General features: G+C 37.0%; 1 protein-coding gene across 3 annotated transcripts in view; it reads left to right on the plus strand.

The window, feature by feature from the left end:
- Window positions 1-19,502, plus strand: part of Ank3 (ankyrin 3) — a 321,653-nt gene that overhangs the window by 151,826 nt on the left and 150,325 nt on the right. For all 3 annotated transcript variants that reach the window (XM_027931178.2, XM_071611239.1, XM_071611240.1), the window contains exons 9-13: window positions 3,809-3,907; window positions 11,068-11,265; window positions 13,336-13,434; window positions 15,948-16,046; window positions 18,435-18,533. In XM_027931178.2, the coding sequence (XP_027786979.1) occupies window positions 3,809-3,907; window positions 11,068-11,265; window positions 13,336-13,434; window positions 15,948-16,046; window positions 18,435-18,533 (594 nt within the window). The remainder of the gene's footprint in view (window positions 1-3,808; window positions 3,908-11,067; window positions 11,266-13,335; window positions 13,435-15,947; window positions 16,047-18,434; window positions 18,534-19,502) is intronic.

Genomic DNA, 19,502 nt, shown 5'->3' on the forward strand with positions numbered 1-19,502 from the left:
AAGAAAGTGGGGAGGACCTTGAGGTACATAAAGCGTTGTGGGAAGGCTGAGGAACAAGAAAGTGAGATTCTTGCAGAAGCTGCAAAGTGTTTGATGGAGAAGTGATTTCAGATGGGGAAAGGGCAAGTTGAACCAAGTGAAGCAGGAAACGATTTTAGAAGTCCTGGAATGCTAACCTCAAGGATTTAGACTTGCCTGAGGGGTGAACGACAGTTGCTGAAGATTTTTTTCAACTGAGGGTGCCATATCAGAACCATGCTGTAGGAAAGCAAAGGATGAGCTAGGCCAATTTCAAAGCCAATGAGATTGGTTCAAGTTTTGCTTTTTTTTTTTTTTTTAACCAAAATAGAGATATAAAGTCAATCCTACTATCCTTCCTTGTCTTTTTTTTTTTTTTTTACTGCAATTTCAATTCATTCAATGACAGATAATTTTCAGTCTCACTGTGAGTCGGCTGGTTCTTGTCTCTGTCTTCATGATTATAAAAACCGTAATGCTCATTAAACTTTAACTCCAGGCACTGGTTTCCCCCTGACTTTTCAATGTCCCAGCAGCTAGGCCACCCCTACCTGTGCAGCTGGGCAGATGTGACATCTTTTATAGCTTTCTGATGAGGCATCTCTGCTGCTGAGATTTTGGCTGTTTGAAGTGTCATACACTTTCAAAAAGTGCCAAATTAAATCTGTAGATGATCCAAAGGAGAAAGTGTTAAAAATATTGCAGGAAGATTATCATTGAAAGACCTGTGCTCAAGATAGTTCTTGGCAGTTCAGCTAGAGCTGATGACTTTGACCTTGGGGAGCTAACTGGCTTCTCACTGAAGCAAGGTGATTAAAGGGAACAGTAGCTAGAACAATAGCTCTTCTCAGCTCTTCTACTGATGAAAAATGTCACTTTTCCCCAGTGAGTCTTTAGATTTTCCTTGTTTATAATGAACTGGAGATCAGAGGCTGCAGCTGCAGAATACGCTAAAGGAAGACTAAGGGTGGCTGAACCCCTTGAGTTTAAGGGTTTTGTCTTCATCATCCTCTTAAGACCTCCCTTGCTTGTCTTGCCTAGTTAGTAGTAGCTCTAGTCTAGTTCTGCAGTTAGCCTTGGATGAGTAATTTTATCTCTTTGAACCTTAGAGTCATCATTTTTAAATGAAGATTATACCTTTCTTATAGGGATAATTGGGAGGAAAAAAATGATATGATGTCTTGAATTTGCTTTGAAATAATATAAGAAAGGAAAAAAAAGATCAGGATGAATCATGTTGACCATGAGGTGACAGTTGGTTTACTTTAGTCTAAAATATGTTTGAAATTTTCAAGATCAGAACTTTTTTTTTAATTCATTTATTCTAATTAGATATCTATGACAGCAGAATGCATTTTGATTCATTGTAAACAATTGCAGCACAACTTTTCATTTCTCTGGTTGTACACGATAAAGCATCACTCCATATGTGCATACCTGTACCTAGTCATACATGTCCATCTCATTCCACCATATTTCCTGCTCCCATTCCCCCTCTTCACTTCTCTCTCCCCTTTCCCCAATCACAGTTCTTTCATTTCCCCACCACCACCCCACCCCCCACCATTATGGATCAGCATCCATTTATCAGAGAGAACATTTGGTCTTTGGTTTTGGGGATTGGCTTACTTCACTTAGCATGGTATTCTCTAACTCCATCCATTTACCTGCAAATGCCATAATTTTATTCTCTTTTAATGTTGAGTAATATTCCATTGTGCATATATACCACAGAGTTTTTTTTAAATCTATTCATCTATTGAAGGGCATATAGATTGGTTCCAGAGAACTTTTTTTTAAAGATGAAATCAGCAAAAAAGTATATGTCTATAAGGAGGGATAGTATACTTCCAAAGGATTAAGGAGTTGATAGTTGAGATAGATTTTGCTCTTAGATGGCCAAACATTTTATTTAGTGTGTCGCATTTTGCTTTGAGGAAGCTAATTTTCAAGGATGAAGGAAGTGAGCTCAAATAACTAACTATTTTTGTGTGGTCACACTTAAAAAAAATGTCTACACATATTCTGTCATCTCTTATTTCTTAGACTCTACTTAAGAGAAAATGAAAGAAACAATTCTGATCTTTTAGTTCATAAAAGACAATCCTTGTACCTCAGTCTCTGTGCGATGTTTCTGTGAGGTGGAAGGAAGAGGCAATAATTGTATTTTCTCCTTCAGATGTTTTCAGGTTTTATATTACTAGGAAGACTTTGGAATTCATGATTTTTTAATATGTTCCTATGTTTTATTTTATTAGCAAAACACTTTTTCTACATGAAAGGCTGCTTTACTTTGGTTTATTTTAAGTGAACATAAAAGGCAGAATAGTTGAATGGGTTCAAAGAATGTTCAAATCAGGACATCCACTATTTGCAATTCAAATTTCATCTTTTAGAGAATGTTAATAATTTGGAGATTTGGTTAGTAGTTTAGAAATAGGGTTGTACCTGCTTGCTTATAAATTGGAATAATTAGGCTTATTTTTCCGTATCTACTCACCCAATCTGTAAAGTAATTTGAATGTACCGAGCTAAATTTTTATGTATTTTTAAATGTGATTATTCGTAGAGTAGGTATTAAGTAATCTTCAGTTTGGGGAACACAAGCCAGGTGGGTATGGAAACCCACCAAAGGGTTTGGAGCCACTTAAAGTGAATAACTCCTCACTTCTTCAACTCTATGCTGAGTCTCCTTCCCCACCTTTCCTTAGCACATAGTCCTCCCCTAGAACCCAAGGAGGCCACGCTAACTCTCAGCCACATACCCAACAGTGCAAAAACCTCTGAGAGGGAAGGAGCAAGAAGGAGATATCAAAATATTGGTGTCATGTGGAGAACTACATTACATATAAGGGGGATTTATTGTGATTTATTTGTACATAGACACAGAATCATTTGGTAGACATCATTTCCCACTGCTTCCCCATGACTCCCTCAGCTCCTCTTCATCCCCTTGCCAGACTCGGTCAAGGGTGGAATATTTTCTCTCATCTGAGGAAGCTTGAGAGAGAGGGGAAAAATGGTGGATCTCATGAAATTAAAAGGGATACCAATGAAGTATTTTGTATATTTTGATCAATATTTTGAATAATTGTATGATAATTTTAATCAGATTTAGATTTAATACTTAGAGACTTATGATCTCAAGAAATCTTTAAATTATTTTTAAATTTAAATGTGTATACTTTCATGGTAGAGAAACATTATGTGGTAATCAATAAACACTCAAGGATAAAATTATATTAAGATAAAATTATATTGGGCTGGAGTTGTAGCTCAGTGATAAAGCGCTTGCTTGGCATGTGTGAGGCTGTGGGTTCAATCCTCAACACCACATATAAATAAATAAATAAAAGTAAAAGATCCATTGACAACTAAAAAATATTAAGAAAAATTATATTGGGGAAATGGTTAGAAATAGAAATGCAAGAAGAAAAAGGGCCAGCATGAGTTTCCTTTTACAAATTTCTATTTTAAAAGTTTATTCATGTGTTTTTGAAATAGAGGCATCAAGTTACTCTCAGTATTTAGATTTTATTGTATGTTTAAAAGAGTAGGGAAATAGTTATATATTTAAATGTCAGTCTTCTAAATGGTGAGAAATTATATGCTTTACAATTACTTGAACTTACAAAAAACTATTTCTCAACTTAAAAATGTGAAAGTATTTTATGAGATATGTGGAGTAAATGTCCACAGCATATTAGACACCATGCTGAGTCTTAAGAAATATACTGCATTTATAGAATTTACTACCAAATCTCATGAAGGTGTTGCCTCTGTTCAACAGGATGGTCTGACACCACTGCACTGTGGGGCAAGAAGCGGCCATGAGCAGGTGGTGGAAATGCTGCTTGATCGAGCTGCCCCCATTCTTTCCAAGACCAAGGTAAGATCTTTCCAGGTTTCTGAACGTTAAACTGTATTTAGCTTTGAATTCCTTTGCTGATTATTTAATCAAGACTTTTGAATCTCATAGGGAAAAAAAATGGGTTCAATTTAACAATGAGAGTAGCAATGTTCATCGTATCTCTGGAGAAGTTCAAAATAAGCGTGGGTTTATGAAACCCTTATGTGGAATGCACTAGTCTATGAAGTTGTTTTGTGTGTGTTGTTTTTGTTTTTTCAGAAATGCTTACTACTTGATTTCACTCTATGAAATTTTCATAGTTCCGAAATGATTGCTTGATGGGTTAAGATAGACTACAAAGATCTACACTTTCCCAAGTCTAGATGCTGGCTCCAGCCCCTCAGTTTATTTCTTTAGAGTGCATAGCTGACAAGAAGATAAGAATATCATTTAGCAGATATAGATGGGAAATTTGAGAAACAGTACATTGAGTGGGCCTTTGGGAAAGTTGAAGAATCTAAAAGGAACACAAGATTGCCTGAAAAAAAATTAATGTTTTACTAAATGTCTTATAGGTTTTCCTGATGGTAAAACTTTATACCGTATTAGGTAGGAAAAGAATATATATAAATGATTATTGAGATACACAAACTACCTGATAGTCACTACTATTTTAGATAATTAAACCAGTGGTTTGGGGAAGCTATATTAAGCTTTATAAAACTCCTAAATTTCTGGGTCAGGGATATAGCTCAGTGGTAGCATGCTTGCCTGGCATGCACGAAATCCAGAGTTTGATCCCAGCATGACAAAATCATTAATTAGAAAGAGACAAGATCCTTAATTTCTAAACAGTATCAAAGCAACACAATCACATGTGATTCCCCTTTGCACTCTGGTCATGTTTCCTCAACAATTCTAAGAAGACTAAACATCTGTCAAGGTGGTCTGAAGAATTCTATCACTTACTTAAATGAAGGATTGAGATTGGTAAATAATCGGGGGTATTATTCAATAGAATGAAGCAGCCACAAATTTTTCATTGTATATGATGATACCTAGGCTTCCTTCCCTCTCCCCACCAACCCCTGCCACGAGTATTTGGAATTGAACCTGGGCTTCAAATACACCCAGTCTTCTTCTTTTATAATTTGACTTTTTTTTTCAGTAATATGGATTGACCCTTGGCACATTCTATCATTGAACTATATTCCTATCCTTTTTTATTTTTTTATTTTGAGACAGAGACTCACTAAGTTACCCAGGCTGGCCTTGTACTTGTGATTCCCCCTGCCTTAGCCTCCTGAGTCCCTAGGATTAAAGGCTTGCACCACCACACCCAGCAATATCTTGGCCTTTTGAGTGCTTCTGACCTTAACCATTCTGTGGGTTCTTTTTCTTTGACATAGTCATATCTACTTTTCTCCAATCCACTTCCTCTTCCTGGCTACATTCTCTCTCACTGAACCATCATAAGAGCATCCTACTAATCTCCATTTCCTCTCTTCTTTGCAATCTAGATTTTCCTTTGCAGTTGGAGTAGCCATATAAACTGTCCATCAAATTTTGTCAGTCACCAGGTTATAAATTCTCTGATTAATTTTATTCTCTATAAAGTAAATTTTCATTGTGTCAAAGCAGTGCAAGCATAATTAAAAGCAAATAGTTGTTTCATCCTTTTTCTTATTGTTGACTTGATTTGTGTGTGGGGGGTGGGGAATCTCCTTGATATTTTTTCTTCCATGCTTTTAATTTTCAAGAACATTTCCTTGTTCTTTGATAGCATTTTCAGGGGGTAGAAGGTGATACTGGGTATTGAACCCAAAATCACTTTACCACTGAACCATACTCCTGGGCCTTTTTTTAAATTTTCAGACAGTAAATTGCTTAGGCCTTGATAACTTACTGAGGCTGGCTTTGAACTTGCAATCCTCCTGCCTCAGCCTCCTGAGCCTCTGGGATTACAGGTGTATGCCACTGTAACCAACCTTGTTAGCTTCTTTTCTTAAAGCATTCTATTCTTATTTTATGGATAAATTGTTTTCTATTACCTTTCTGACAACATTCAAGACAATTTATTTTTTCTACCTCTCATATGTCCCTAATTCCTCAAATTTCCTTTTTTCCTATTTGCTTTGACTCTTTTTTTTCTGTTGGAGGATTCCCATAAATGTCTGTATCTGAAACACAAGTGTCAACTGCAAGTATTTGAGAAGGTCTCTGATTGGACACAGGGCTGATGATCAGGTGGTGGTGGGATGCAGATGTTCTCTAATGTCAGGATTAGGTGTCCTTTCATTGGGGCAATTCCAGTTTTTGAGAGATAAATCCTCTAATCTTTTGCCCTGTGAACCTGTGTGAATGTCTTCTGAGTGAGGTAGAAGAAAAACTGTCAGTCTTCTTGTTCTTTATGTGTAATTTAAACATAATAATGATAACTAATATTTACATGACTAGCAACCACCAGGCTCTGTGCTCACTGAGTCCTCACAGTAACTCTGTGAGATACCCATATTGTTGCTCTGCATAGAAGAGGAACGTGAAACCCAAAGAGATGAAATAGCAGCTAGTAGCAGAGCAAGAATTTGAAACCAAACCATCTGATTCCAGAAACCATATCCCTAACACTATATTGTCCTTCCTCTTCTGGAATCATCTGGTCTCACCCCAAACCAATCTTCACCATTGCCCTCTGCTCTGCCTGAGGACTGAGTGTGAATCTTTCTGATCATCTTCTATTGAGTGGAAAGGGGTTACAACCTGATTTGCTAGGTTGGGAAGGGTCTGGAAACCTAACAGCTCCATACATAGACTTTGAACCAGTCCTGCTTTCAGCCCTAAGTCTCTCATCTTCTAAGGTGATACTTTTCCATATCTTTTTTTTTTTTTTTTAAGGAGCTGAGAGGTAAATCTGCTGGTCTTTATTATATCCAGCAATGTGCTGGAGCCAGATTGTGTTAGCCCATAAGGGCCAATTGTGCATACCTCTTCTGGATTCCACATCTGGTAATCACATTGGCATCATGAAATTGGTCAGAGAAGGGAGTCTGTACACCATGGAAATTGGAAAATGGTACACACTGGGGCTTTTCTTTTTCTAAAGGTTGTTGAACACTGGTCAGCATACCACTGATTGTGTCTCCCTACAACACCCAGATAGCAGCCTTCTCTCTTCTGGTAGATGAATTACAATGGTTAAATACTCCTTTCATATTCAAAAATCTGTTATGGTCTCCTTTCCTGGTATATATGTGTGAATGTAAAAGCATGCAAACATGTGCTTGCCTTTGTGGATTATACCCTCTAAATTACTTTACTACCCTTTGGTGGAGTTTGGGGAGAGGAAACATATATCTATGTTGAATCAAAAGTTACTTCCCGCACTGAGGATAAATTCCTCACCACATTCTGTTTTGCTCCCTGCTTCACCCCGCTTCTTGCTCACCACCCCGCCTTCTTTTCTTCCTAGGATATACCAAGTTTGTTCTCATTAACTGCTTAGTTTCAGTTCCCTCCACTTGTCAGAGATCTCTTTGATCTCAGTATGTTCTCCAAACTGGGATGTCTTCTTCTCAGGCCTTTTTTTGACTTTCTACTCCTTCTATCCCCACCACTTACCTAAGTAAGTATTATTTGACTGGATTTTATGTCCTTTTGGACTGTCATGAAATTATCTCTTAGTTTGTTTACTTCCTCACTGTGTAGTTTTCTTCTGTATTATGAAAGTGGGGACTTGTCCAAGTTTAGTCCTATGCCCCTAAGTACCCAACATGTATTAGGCCTTTGGTAAGTATTTGTTGGAAGAGTATTCAGGGAATGCATGCATTATGAGCTCTTTTTTGTGTGTGGGGGGGGGGGTATTTTTTAAATTTGTTTTTCATTTTTATTTTTTTTTAATTTATATATGACAGCAGAATGTATTACAATTCTGATTACACATATAGAGCACAATTTTTCACATCTCTGGTTGTATACAAAGTATATTCACACCAATTTGTGTCTTCTTACATGTACTTTGAATAATAGTGATCATCACATTCCATCATCATTTCTAATCCCATGCCCCCTCCCCATCCCCTCCAATCCCTATGCCCTATCTAGAGTTCATCTATTCCTTCCATGATTCCTCTCCCTATCCCACTATGAGTCAGCCTCCTTATATCAGAGAAAACATTCAGCATTTGTTTTTGGGGATTGGCTAACTTCACTTAGCATTATCTTCTCTAATTCTATCCATTTACCTGCAAATGCCATGATTTTATTCTCGTTTATCACTGAGTAGTATTCTATTGTGTATATATGCCACATTTTTTTTTATCCATTCATCTATTGAAGGGCATCTAGGTTGGTTCCTCAGTTTAGCTATTGTGAATTCTGCTGCTATAAACACTGATGTGGCTGGGTCCCTGTAGTATGTTGTTTTTAAGTTCTTTGAGTGTAGACCCAGAAGAGGAATAGCTGGGTGAAATGGTGGTTCCATTCCCAATTTTAAAAGAAATCTCCATACTGTTTTCCATATTGGCTGTACCAATTTGCAGTCCCACCAGCAGCGTATGAGTATACCTTTTCCCCCCACATCCACACCAACACTTATTGCCATTCTTATAACTGCCATTCTGACTGGAGTGAGATGAAATCTTAGAGTGGTTTTGATTTGCATTTCTCTAATTGCTAGCAATGATGAACATTTTTTCACACATTTGTTGACTGATTGTATATCATCATCTGAGAAATGTCTGTTCAGATCCTTGGCCCATTTATTGATTGGGTTATTTGTTTTTTTGGTGTTTAACTTTTTGAGTTCTTTACATACCCTAGATAATAGTGCTCTATCTGATGTGTGAGGGGTAAACATTTGCTCCCAAGATGTAGGCTCTCTGTTCACTTCACAGATTGTTTCTTTTGCTAAGAAGAAACTTTTTAGTTTGAGTCCATCCCATGTATTGTTTCTTGATTTTAATTCTTGCACCAAAGGAGTCTTATTAAGGAAGTTGGGGCCCAATCCAACATGATGAAGATTAGGGCCTACTTTTTCTTCTGTCAGACGCAGGGTCTCTGGTTTTATTCCTAAGTCCTTGATGCATTATGAACTTTAAGACAATCTTTCCTGTCCTTCCAGACTTTTGTCATGCTTAATTCCATCATCCTAGATCCATATTTTCAGGTGCTATATGTGATATACCTATTTCTTTTCTTTCCTTTGGTCCTTCCCAAAGGACCTGTAAGTTTCCCACCCATTCATCATTATTTTGTATCATTAGAGAGTTTCTTTTTATCATCAACTTGCCTCCCTCTTCTCCACTAAGTCATTTGCTCTCTCAGATTTTGTTTATTTCATGTTTTCCTCCAGGACTGTATCAAAACATAAAGCAAAGGAATGTTTTGGCCTGAATCAGCTAGTACATATGTTTGTGGGTGGCAGTGTCTCAAATGGGAAACGTTCCCACCCTTTGTTGCACCTTAGTTTCTACTTTGGTTCAAAATGTTTCAGGGGAATTTTTCAAACAAAAATATGCTGATTGACAGTGTATGAAGTCTTTAAATTTACATAAATATTTATTAAGCATTTCTTGTATATTCAGAGCTCTCTGCTGAGCAATATGGAAAAATATAGTCCTAAACCTGTTGCCTTCAAGAGATATAAATGGTTGAAATATGTGGTAATGAGTAAATAATACCATGAGGGTAGCTAAAGAAGGGATTATGTATTGTTTCATATATTGAACTCCTTTTATGTCATTCACTGATAAATTAGGAGGAAATAAGTTGGCCCAGAGAAACCAGAAACATTTGCTTCATTGTACATGTTCGACATATCATTACTTTCAAAACTCATTGATGACAATGTTTTGGGGAGCTGAATTTGCTGTCGTTACATTTTTACCAAAAATTTGTTAGAGTTTAGTAATTAATAGAGCTTCTCTTGATAATTAGATTTTCTAGGAATTTCCCAGGCTCCAACTTTGCTGCCAAACATATATATTTATATTTCTGTGTGTGTATTGGGGATTGAACCGAAGGCCTAGAATATTCTAAGCATGTACTGTGCCACTGTGCTACATTCTCCAGCCCCATGCTAAAAGTTGGGGGTTTTTTTGGCGGGGGGGGCGGGTGTTAAAAGTATTTTGTTTTCAAAAGCCAAATGTTTTCTCTGGTAAGCAAATGCTGATCCATAGTGAGGCAGGGAGATAGGGAAGAATGAAGGAACTTTGGTTTGTGTAGAGGGGAGTGAAGGGAGGGTTAGGGTTGTGGGGAAGGGAAGGATGATAGAATGATCAGACATTATCACCCTATATACATGTATGATTACACTATTGGAGTGACTCTGCAGCATATGCTGCCGGAGGGATGAGAAGTTATGCTCCATTTCTATACAGTATGTCAAAATGTATTCTACTGTAAAATAAATTTTAAAATAAAAAGATTTGGTTTACTTTTGACCCTATTCATGTCTTCTTTGATCTCTTTACATGAATTTTCAACTCATTCATATTGTACATGATTAACTGTCATTAAACTCACTTGATTTAAACTAAGGCAAGCGTTAGTGAGCCAGCGCCTTGCCTTTCCCCTGTAGAGACACATGGGGGCACCAGATTTATAGAAATGGGAAATGTTTTCTTCTGTGTTGATATAAGGTGAAGTGTTTTGTTGTAGTCAGATCTTTTTTTAAAAAAAAATTGAATCGGTGCCATATTCAATATCAAGCATTAATAAACGATAAGGCAAAGTAAATACCAGTCCAGTGATTGCCAGTCTGTTCTTGCCTTTAATTTTTCCTTTTAGTCTTAAATAGGAATTCCTGTTCATTAAGAATGCAGTATGGACTGGGATTGTGGCTAGCATGTGTGAGGCACTGAGTTTGATTCTCAGCACTGCATTAAAAAATAATAATAAATATATTGTGTTCATCTACAACTAAAAGTATTTTTAAATGCAGTGAATTCTGGCCCCTAATAAAAATTTTACTACTACTAAATCAGGAAAAGAAATTATCCTTGACAATTCATTTTTGATTGATAGGAGAAGTGGGAGGACCAGTTTTTAAAGTAGCTGGAGTTCAAAAATGGTATCAAAACCTTTTAAAAACAAGGTATTTCCATGTGAGAAACTAGAGTTTTCTTGTGTTCATAGTTGTGTTAGGAACATTTGTGTTTAAAAGGTAAAACAATAAACCTGAATTTATTTGTGTGTTCCAGAATGGGTTGTCTCCACTGCACATGGCCACGCAAGGGGATCATTTAAACTGCGTCCAACTTCTCCTCCAGCATAATGTACCTGTGGATGATGTCACCAATGACTACCTGACTGCCCTACACGTGGCTGCCCACTGTGGCCATTACAAAGTTGCTAAGGTTCTCTTGGATAAGAAAGCTAACCCCAATGCCAAAGCCCTGGTGAGTGGAACCACCAGTGAGCCCAGCCTGAGCTGTCTTGCTGGCGACATGCTAGCTCACGTGTGAAGAGATTGCTTTCAGGGACAAAAATGGATGGTGTTCTTTAAGTCAAGTATGCTTTTTGCCAATGTTTTCAAATGCCCTTCTTAGAATTTTGTAGAGCCTTCTATTTCTGACGTGAACAAAGCTGATGGAGTTAAATTGTTAACTCTTCAAGGTCATAATTGTGATTCGTGATATAAATGAACCGCAAGAACTGCACAACTTATAAAAAGGCTGAAGTACTCAGCCTCAACTTACGATAGGTAAAATTATAGTTGTGTGAGTTAAGAGATTTTTTTTCTGAGATTTAAAAGCATGAGGCAAAATTATTAAAAAAAAAATTAAAAGCACCTCTACATAGAAATTCATGAGCCAAAGTTTTATGTGGGCCTTAACAAAATGTTGCCTATTGTTTTCATCTTTCTTGTGACAATCAAAATGTTGGTCTAATTTGCAGTCTTAACTCTGAAAATAATTTGCTCTTTTAACCTTTAAATGGGCTGTATTTTGATTTTCTCAACATGATGGTGTGTGTTGTCTTTGCAAAGATGAATGGTCCCAACTTAGTAAACTATTTAAATTTAGTTTAGAATAAGCACCCATGCATAGCAAGAGGAAAAAGTCACCCGATTTTAGGGAAAGCATGCAAAATTTATCAATTTTGTGGTAAAACCTGACATCCAGTCAACCCTTTCAGGAAGGACTCTGCTCCTTTCCAAATTGTGCAGTTGTCTAAATGGATCCATAGTGTCTCCAGAGTTCTCTGAGCGCTGAAATTCAGAAAGGCAGCAAAAAATGAAGAGCAGGAACTCTCCAGACCTTGGATGACTACATTGCCATTGTAATCCTAAAAGTGCTTATCCAGGTAGCACTTAACAACTATTGACCTGCTCAGTGTGTCAAATGTGTCTGAATTCTCAGAAGGGAGGAAAAAAAATTAGCAATCATGACTCATTTTTCCATACAAGAAAAAAAAAAAAGGTCTTAAAACAGGGTGTGGGCTGTCATTCTCATTTTCCTATGACTCTGAAGATTTCACAACATATGGAGGTTGTAACCAGTCATCCTGGCATGGACTATGACCAGAGAAATGGTCTCAGGAACCTCCCTGAAGGCACCTGCAATGACTTTGACCTAAGTGTTTATCATGGACCTGGTATTTGATAGTTCTCCATTAATGGCTGAAGTTTGTAGACAGTCTCAGTTATTAGGATGGATAATTTGATAGGTAGTTTGTTAAAAAGCAGATTATTTCATCAGATTCAATATTAAAGCAAATAGTTCAAGTAATGTTGAACTCTTCAAATTTATACATCCTTGGAGTAAGCACCTACTTGAATCTTAAAGCTTGAGAATAAACGGAAACATTTTAGAACTGGCCTTATAGTTATACTAAAACACAGCAGGAAGTCAAAACAGGCAAAATGGGGAAGTTTAACTATAAGGATACACATTTGAGTCAAGCTGTTTTTACGATGTGTTTGAAGTGAGATTGAAAAAGGATATTATTTAGAGGAGTGAATGCCAAAATAATAAGAAAGTGATGAGTATCTTGCCTTAGCTACCAAGAAATTGTGACCAACATTTACTTCCTCTTCACAACTATCAGGACATCTTAAGCTCTAGGGGCCACTATACTACCTGTGCTCCCAGAGAAGGATCAACATCCTGTTTAATTCCTCATAGTTTTTCTGTTTATTTTGACATTTTTTTTTTGGGGGGGGGTTGGGGAGAAGGGGTACCAGGGATTAAACTCAGGGGCACTCAACCACTGAGCCACATCCTCAGCCCTACTTTGTATTTTATTTAGAGACGGAGTCTCACTGAATTGCTTAGCACAATTGAACTCACAATCCTCCTACCTCAGCCTCCTGAGCCCCTGGGATTACAGGCCTGTGCCACTGTGCTGGGCCTATTTTGACATCTTTACCATACAGCATTTTAACTGTATTGTAATATTTCACTGCACAAGATTAAAATGAGTTTCAATGGAAAGTAATCAAACAGATTCATATTTGTCCCTTGCAGAATGGCTTTACCCCTCTTCATATTGCCTGCAAAAAGAATCGAATTAAAGTAATGGAACTCCTTCTGAAACATGGTGCATCCATCCAAGCTGTAACCGAGGTAAGAGGAGTGGGATTTCTGGGTTTCTTGAGGTGCTGAGAGAATAGGCAGAGTTCCAGTACCATCTGCAGGGACCAGCTAGTTCTGTTTGTGTGTCATTGCCAGAGACCACATTCAAAACTCTTCAGGAAAAGGGCTGTCAGGCCTTTGAAGAAGCAGACAGGAGTGTGGGTGGGTAGAAACAAATGTGTCCCATGACTAGACATACAACCCAGAACGCACGCTGCAGGTGAGTGACACCATCACAAAAAGCTCAACATATGAAAACTTATAATGTAGCGCTTCTCTAGTGGAGGTGACTTTGTCCCCTAAGAACCACTTGGCAATGACTGGAGGTATTCTGAGTTGTTACAACTGGATAGTACTCCTGTTGCTCTTGAGCAGAGGCCAGGGATGCTGCTAAACATTTTGCAAGCTACGAGATATCCTCCTACTACTATAAACAGTAATCTGGCTCAAAATGTCAGATGCACTAAAGTTTAACCATGTTTAACCATGATCAACCATGATCTGTGTGCTTTCATACATCAAGGATTACTTTCTTTGCTGAAAAGCTCACAATTCATGAAACACAGAGTTGCCAAAGGTAGTGAAGGACTAGCTCTAGATTTCTTTCATACAAACCAACTCAGAAACAACCCATCAGAATCAGGACTGAGCCTTCAATATGGCAAACCCAGACTAGCCTTTTTCCCTCCAGACTTGTACCACCCTTAACCCTACCCTCCACAGATCAGGGCCACCTTCACCAGGAAACTTCCCCTTCACCTCTGGTCTGAACTAGGTGCTCCTTCTAGGGACAGTCACCCATCCTGTACGTGTTTCTATCAAAGCACTTATCCAGCTGTCTTGCTCTTGACTCAGCTGCTCCTCTTTGGCCCCAGAAACTTCAGCCTCTCTGAAGGCAGGGAGAGTCATTCCAGTCTTCACATACCCACAGTGCCTGATCCACACGTAGTTTGATTAAATGCTTGATGTTTAACATGAAGATTAAAGTCTAGTAATTGTTTCTTGGCTTCATGTTCTTACCTGTGAATGGAATATTTGCCTTTCATTTGTAACATTAGTAATTTTTAAATATTAAATGGTTAAAATACTAATGTCAATTTGATCTTTTATCAGATTTATAACTTCAAGTTAGGCAACCTATTATTTTAAGTATAAAATAGTAAATTTATTCTCAGTGCATGGGAACCCTTTTTAAAGATCAAAATAGATTCAGATAAAAGATTGACTGATGTTTTGAATAAGTGTCCAGAGAGGCTGGCCAGTGATGAGAAGGTTCTGTTGCTACCCCGTGCTCCCTAAGAACCTAAAGGCTGTTCAGACACAGACATTGCCTGGTACAAGTTCTAAGGACTCCCCCTGCTGATGGAAAAAGGTGCAAACTGTAGCAAAATTCTCCTTTTCTTCAGTTCTCACTCTCTGAAATCTGGGCAGCCAGAATTATTCCTCTGCTTTTACTTCACTACTACTTCATAGAATTCCTTCCATGTTTTTGACAACTCTCAAATTTCTCTTGAGATTTAGTTATCCCGTTATCTTCCTTTTTAAAACAGGTAAGCTTTTTCTAGCCATCTTAATTTTTTTTAAATCAAATTATAATGTTCATGATGTAAGCTTAATTAAGTTCTGAAAAATAAAAGTGGAACCACTTCATATAAAAAGCACAAGTAAATTGTAATGTTTAACAAGATTATTGACTTGAGATTTTAATCCTCTTTTTTGCTTATCTACTCTATTTCAAGCAGCTGTGGGTATATTTGATATAAAATACTCTGGAATCAATAAATGCTGCTTTATGCCAAATAGGGTTTTTGGTTTTTTTTTTTTTTTTTTTTTCCTTTTAGAGGGATGGGCGGTGCCCATGCATAACTGGGAGATTTGAAGCAAACAAATAAAAAAATCACTTTGTTTAGTGACCATTGTGATATTTGCCTTAATTATTTTGCCTTAATTTATGATACTATAGAGTTAGCAAAGTAAATAACAAACTGTTAATGTTGATTTGCCCATTTATTAGAGGAATGGCTTTGTGTTAGGTACCCTGCCCTTTGATACGTAATACTCAGTTTATTCTGAGTGCATGGGAATTCTCTTTAAACCCCAGAATAGGATTTGGAACAAGTTAATTTCTTACGTGTACATAGTAATTCTGCACCCCTCAACATATATATACTCATGTGGATAAAGAAGGGCTACTAATAAAAGAAAAAATCCTTTAAGGTATTTCTCTCTCATTTTCTTTTCTTAGAGCCATATCAAAAGTATGAAACTTTCTTTACTGGACATCATATAACCACAGAACTCACTCTAGCAAAGTGGTACTATGTGTTGACATATTTGCCTTAGAGAATCTTTGACATAATGGTAAATGTCCTGATATCTTCTAATCTGATCATTAAACTTGTTGAGACCAAGGGATGGATCAGAGGGTGGATAGAAGACAGGCTCACAGTCAAACTCTTTTAATGATAAACCAACAAATCAACATTTCTTTCCTTTTCACTTAGTCGGGCCTTACCCCAATCCATGTTGCTGCCTTCATGGGACATGTAAATATTGTATCACAATTAATGCATCATGGAGCCTCACCAAACACCACCAATGTGGTAAGTATTCTTTTAACAAAGAAGGTTCAATTGTGAATATTTAAGAAACTGACATAGGTTGCTTTTATTTGCTCAAAATAATTGCTATTTAATTTGACCACTTAAAAAGATAAAATTTGGGAATTACTTTTGCTTTCCTTTACTTTGAAGATAAGATGCAGTCAATTGCTAGTTGGCCACAAATTGTTATAATTTATGGACTACGTCCATTAACATTACAAGTACATTATTACTGTACGTTATGTTTTAAAAAATAAAGTATTGGGGCTGGGGTTGTGGCTCAACAGTAGAGCACTCACCTAACACATATGGGGCCCTGGGTTTGATCCTCAGCACCACATAAAAATAAATAAATAAATAAAGGTATTGTGTCCAACTACACCTAAAAATAAATATTAAAAAAATAAAAATAAAGTATTAGGCAAATTCTTCTAAAACTGAAACCATAAAAAGTGAGGTTAAAAAAAGTAATAAAATGTTGTCGAGGTGGTTCAGACACTATCATTTATATTAAGAAGTAATTGCAAATAACTTCAAAGTAATCTCTATTAAATGTCCTCCATCTTACAGAAAACCTATGGAACTGAGTTTTCAGGTTTTCCAGTGGCATTGTTTTCCCACAATAAGCATTGCTGTCAAACCCAAGAGATTCACTTCAGAGTAAATATCAGAGCAGTAACTTACCACCCTTGATGTGCATGTGGAATTTAGTATTGTTTTATAGAATTTCAAACATGATATTATCAAAGTGTTAACACACTGGACCACAACTATTAGAATACTCATTGGACTCATGAACACTAAAGAAATAAAAATAAATAATGTCTGGATCAGAAGGGATAAGCCATGAAGTCTTGCCTACTCACCTTGAGAACAGCCTTACCTATAGGGCTATTTATATTCTAGAATTTCCAACTAGCACCGCCACAGATAGAAACAGACCAGTTTCTCAATTGAAATATAATCTACTAAATCTGGAGTTACGAGTGAGTTATGTTTTCCTTCCTTAATAGAACACAGGGTAATAAACTAAACAACATCCTTAATATCTTTCCCATAATCCAGTAATAAGTTTCCTGTGAAATATGTCTTCCTCTGTCCTTCCATACAGATAGATGACCCATTATACAAAGCTTAATTTATAAAAACAAAATATTAATAGGCATCACTTGTGTGAAAAATCAAATAAAATTTTGATTGTGATTACTTTTACATGTTTTCTATCTCATTTTTATTAAATAAACAAATAATCTGAATGAAATCTGTTTAGTGAAAAATGTGAGGGAGGGATGGTCCACTGGCAAAGAAAATGGCCCCTTGGGGTAATGCTAAGGACCAAGTTTTCTGTTCACATAAAGCAGAGGATGCAAAGGAACCAAAGATAAGCCTAGTCTGGGTTGGGGCATGTTTTTTGGTACCCATGTTTGAGTCAGCTTTTTTGTTGCTATGACCAAAAAGACCTGAAGAGCAATTTTATGAGGAAAAGTTTATTGGGTGCTCACAGTTTCAGAGGTATCAGTCCATAGAGGACTTCCTCTGTTGCTCTAGGTCTCAGTAAGGCAGACCATCATGGTGGAAGAGGAAGGAAGCGCAGGACATTACAATAAGGAAGAAGAGAAAGTGTTCCACTTGTCAGTGCAAAATATATACCCCAAAGGCAAGCCCCCAGTGCCCACTTCTTCCAGCCACACCTTACCTGCCTACAGTTACCACCCAGTTAATCCCTATTAATGGATTAATGCACTGATTTGATTACAGCACTCATGACCCAATCATTTCACCTCTAAACTTTCTTGCATTGTCACACATATGAGATTTGGGGAGATACCTAACATCTAAACCATAACACCATGCAATATTTTGTTTTTAATTCTGATTTTGTAATCATCATTAAGAATTAAGAATTGAAGTTTACCCAGATATCCAGACTGCCAATCAACTTTTTGACAACACAGAGGTGTCAAAAAAAACTCTTCAGGTTGGCATCTTGAAGAGTTACAACAGCAATCTGCAGCTGCAAGGTGGTAGCTGCCCCCGTTAGGGAATGTGCAGAACTCTCTTGTTAAGTTCTCCCCACCTGTTTTGCTTCCTTGACTTACTATTCTACTTGGCCCCACTGAGCATTCACCTTTTCAACCCTAATAAGGCCATTTTGTAGATTACATTTCTGATACTGTCAGTGACAAGATTTCCTAGGGTTACACCAAAGTCTCTACCATCATAGATCAGTTTCCTATGAAATTTTTATGTATTTGATATCCTAGCTTTTCAATAAGAAAGTGCTTAAAATAGTAATTTTTTAAAAGGGTCATCCTAAACTTTATGCCAAATAAAACAAGCCACTCCTCTTCAGAGCTTCAATTAATTTATTTTGGCTCATGTTCCCAGAGAGGAGAAACAGCATTGCATATGGCAGCTCGGTCCGGCCAAGCTGAAGTTGTGCGGTACCTGGTACAAGATGGAGCTCAGGTGGAAGCTAAAGCTAAGGTATGTGCCATACATGGAACCATTTGCTATTGAGGAAAAAATCCTGGATTTTAACAAAACTTTTAGACACATACATGCTATCTTTCAATACCATTTTAAAATAATGAACAACCTCTAGTAACAAAAGTTTCTGCCCAAGTAATTTTGTAAAAAAATCCCTTCCCTCCATATTTGTTCATTCAGTTATTTAATATAATTATGTTAAATAAAAATATTATGCCAGAAACTGCCCTTGTGACACTTTCTAGTCCCTAACAGATCCAGACTTGGTCCAGAGTTTTCCACACTACATGAAGAAGGGCTTATGTGCAAAGATTCCAGAATAAGCACAACTTGAAGCATGGTTAAGCTATTTTGGTTGATTCATATGTCAGCTGGTGCAAAAGGAAAACAGATGATTTTATTTTTTCTCTGTAAATCATGACACTGTAATACCTGAGGCCCAGATTAGAGCCACTTCAGAGATCTACCTTTACATGTAAGAAGAATGTCAGGGTTGATTTTGGATGCTTCCTAGTCTCCCTGGTGTTTAGCCTCCAGTAGAAACCCACTTATAAGTTTTGGGATAGACAGTTGGTCTGATTATCAGAATGGCAGTTCAGGTCAAAAATCTTAACAAGTACATAAAAACCTTAACCATTAAATTTTTAATTATAATATATAAATGTTCATTTATTGCCACTTGCATAAAGTGCAAGTGCATAGATTCAGGTTAATTAGTATTAGAGTATACAATATTTTCAGACTTTTATAATTTTCCCCCTGTATTCAGCTATCTCACGCATAGCTAATTTAGCCAGAAATTTTTAATAAACTTATATCAAGGCCATGAAACTGTCAGCTTATTCCTAGGGAAAAATAAAGCTTTTCCTTTCATACTCATATTTTACCTATTACATATTGCTTAAATATATAATTAAGTAGGTGCTCAGTAGGTATATAAGTATAATACAAGTATAGGACAATCTA

This window comes from Marmota flaviventris, chromosome 4, assembly GCF_047511675.1.
Source record: "Marmota flaviventris isolate mMarFla1 chromosome 4, mMarFla1.hap1, whole genome shotgun sequence".
NCBI classification, from domain to species: domain Eukaryota; kingdom Metazoa; phylum Chordata; class Mammalia; order Rodentia; family Sciuridae; genus Marmota; species Marmota flaviventris.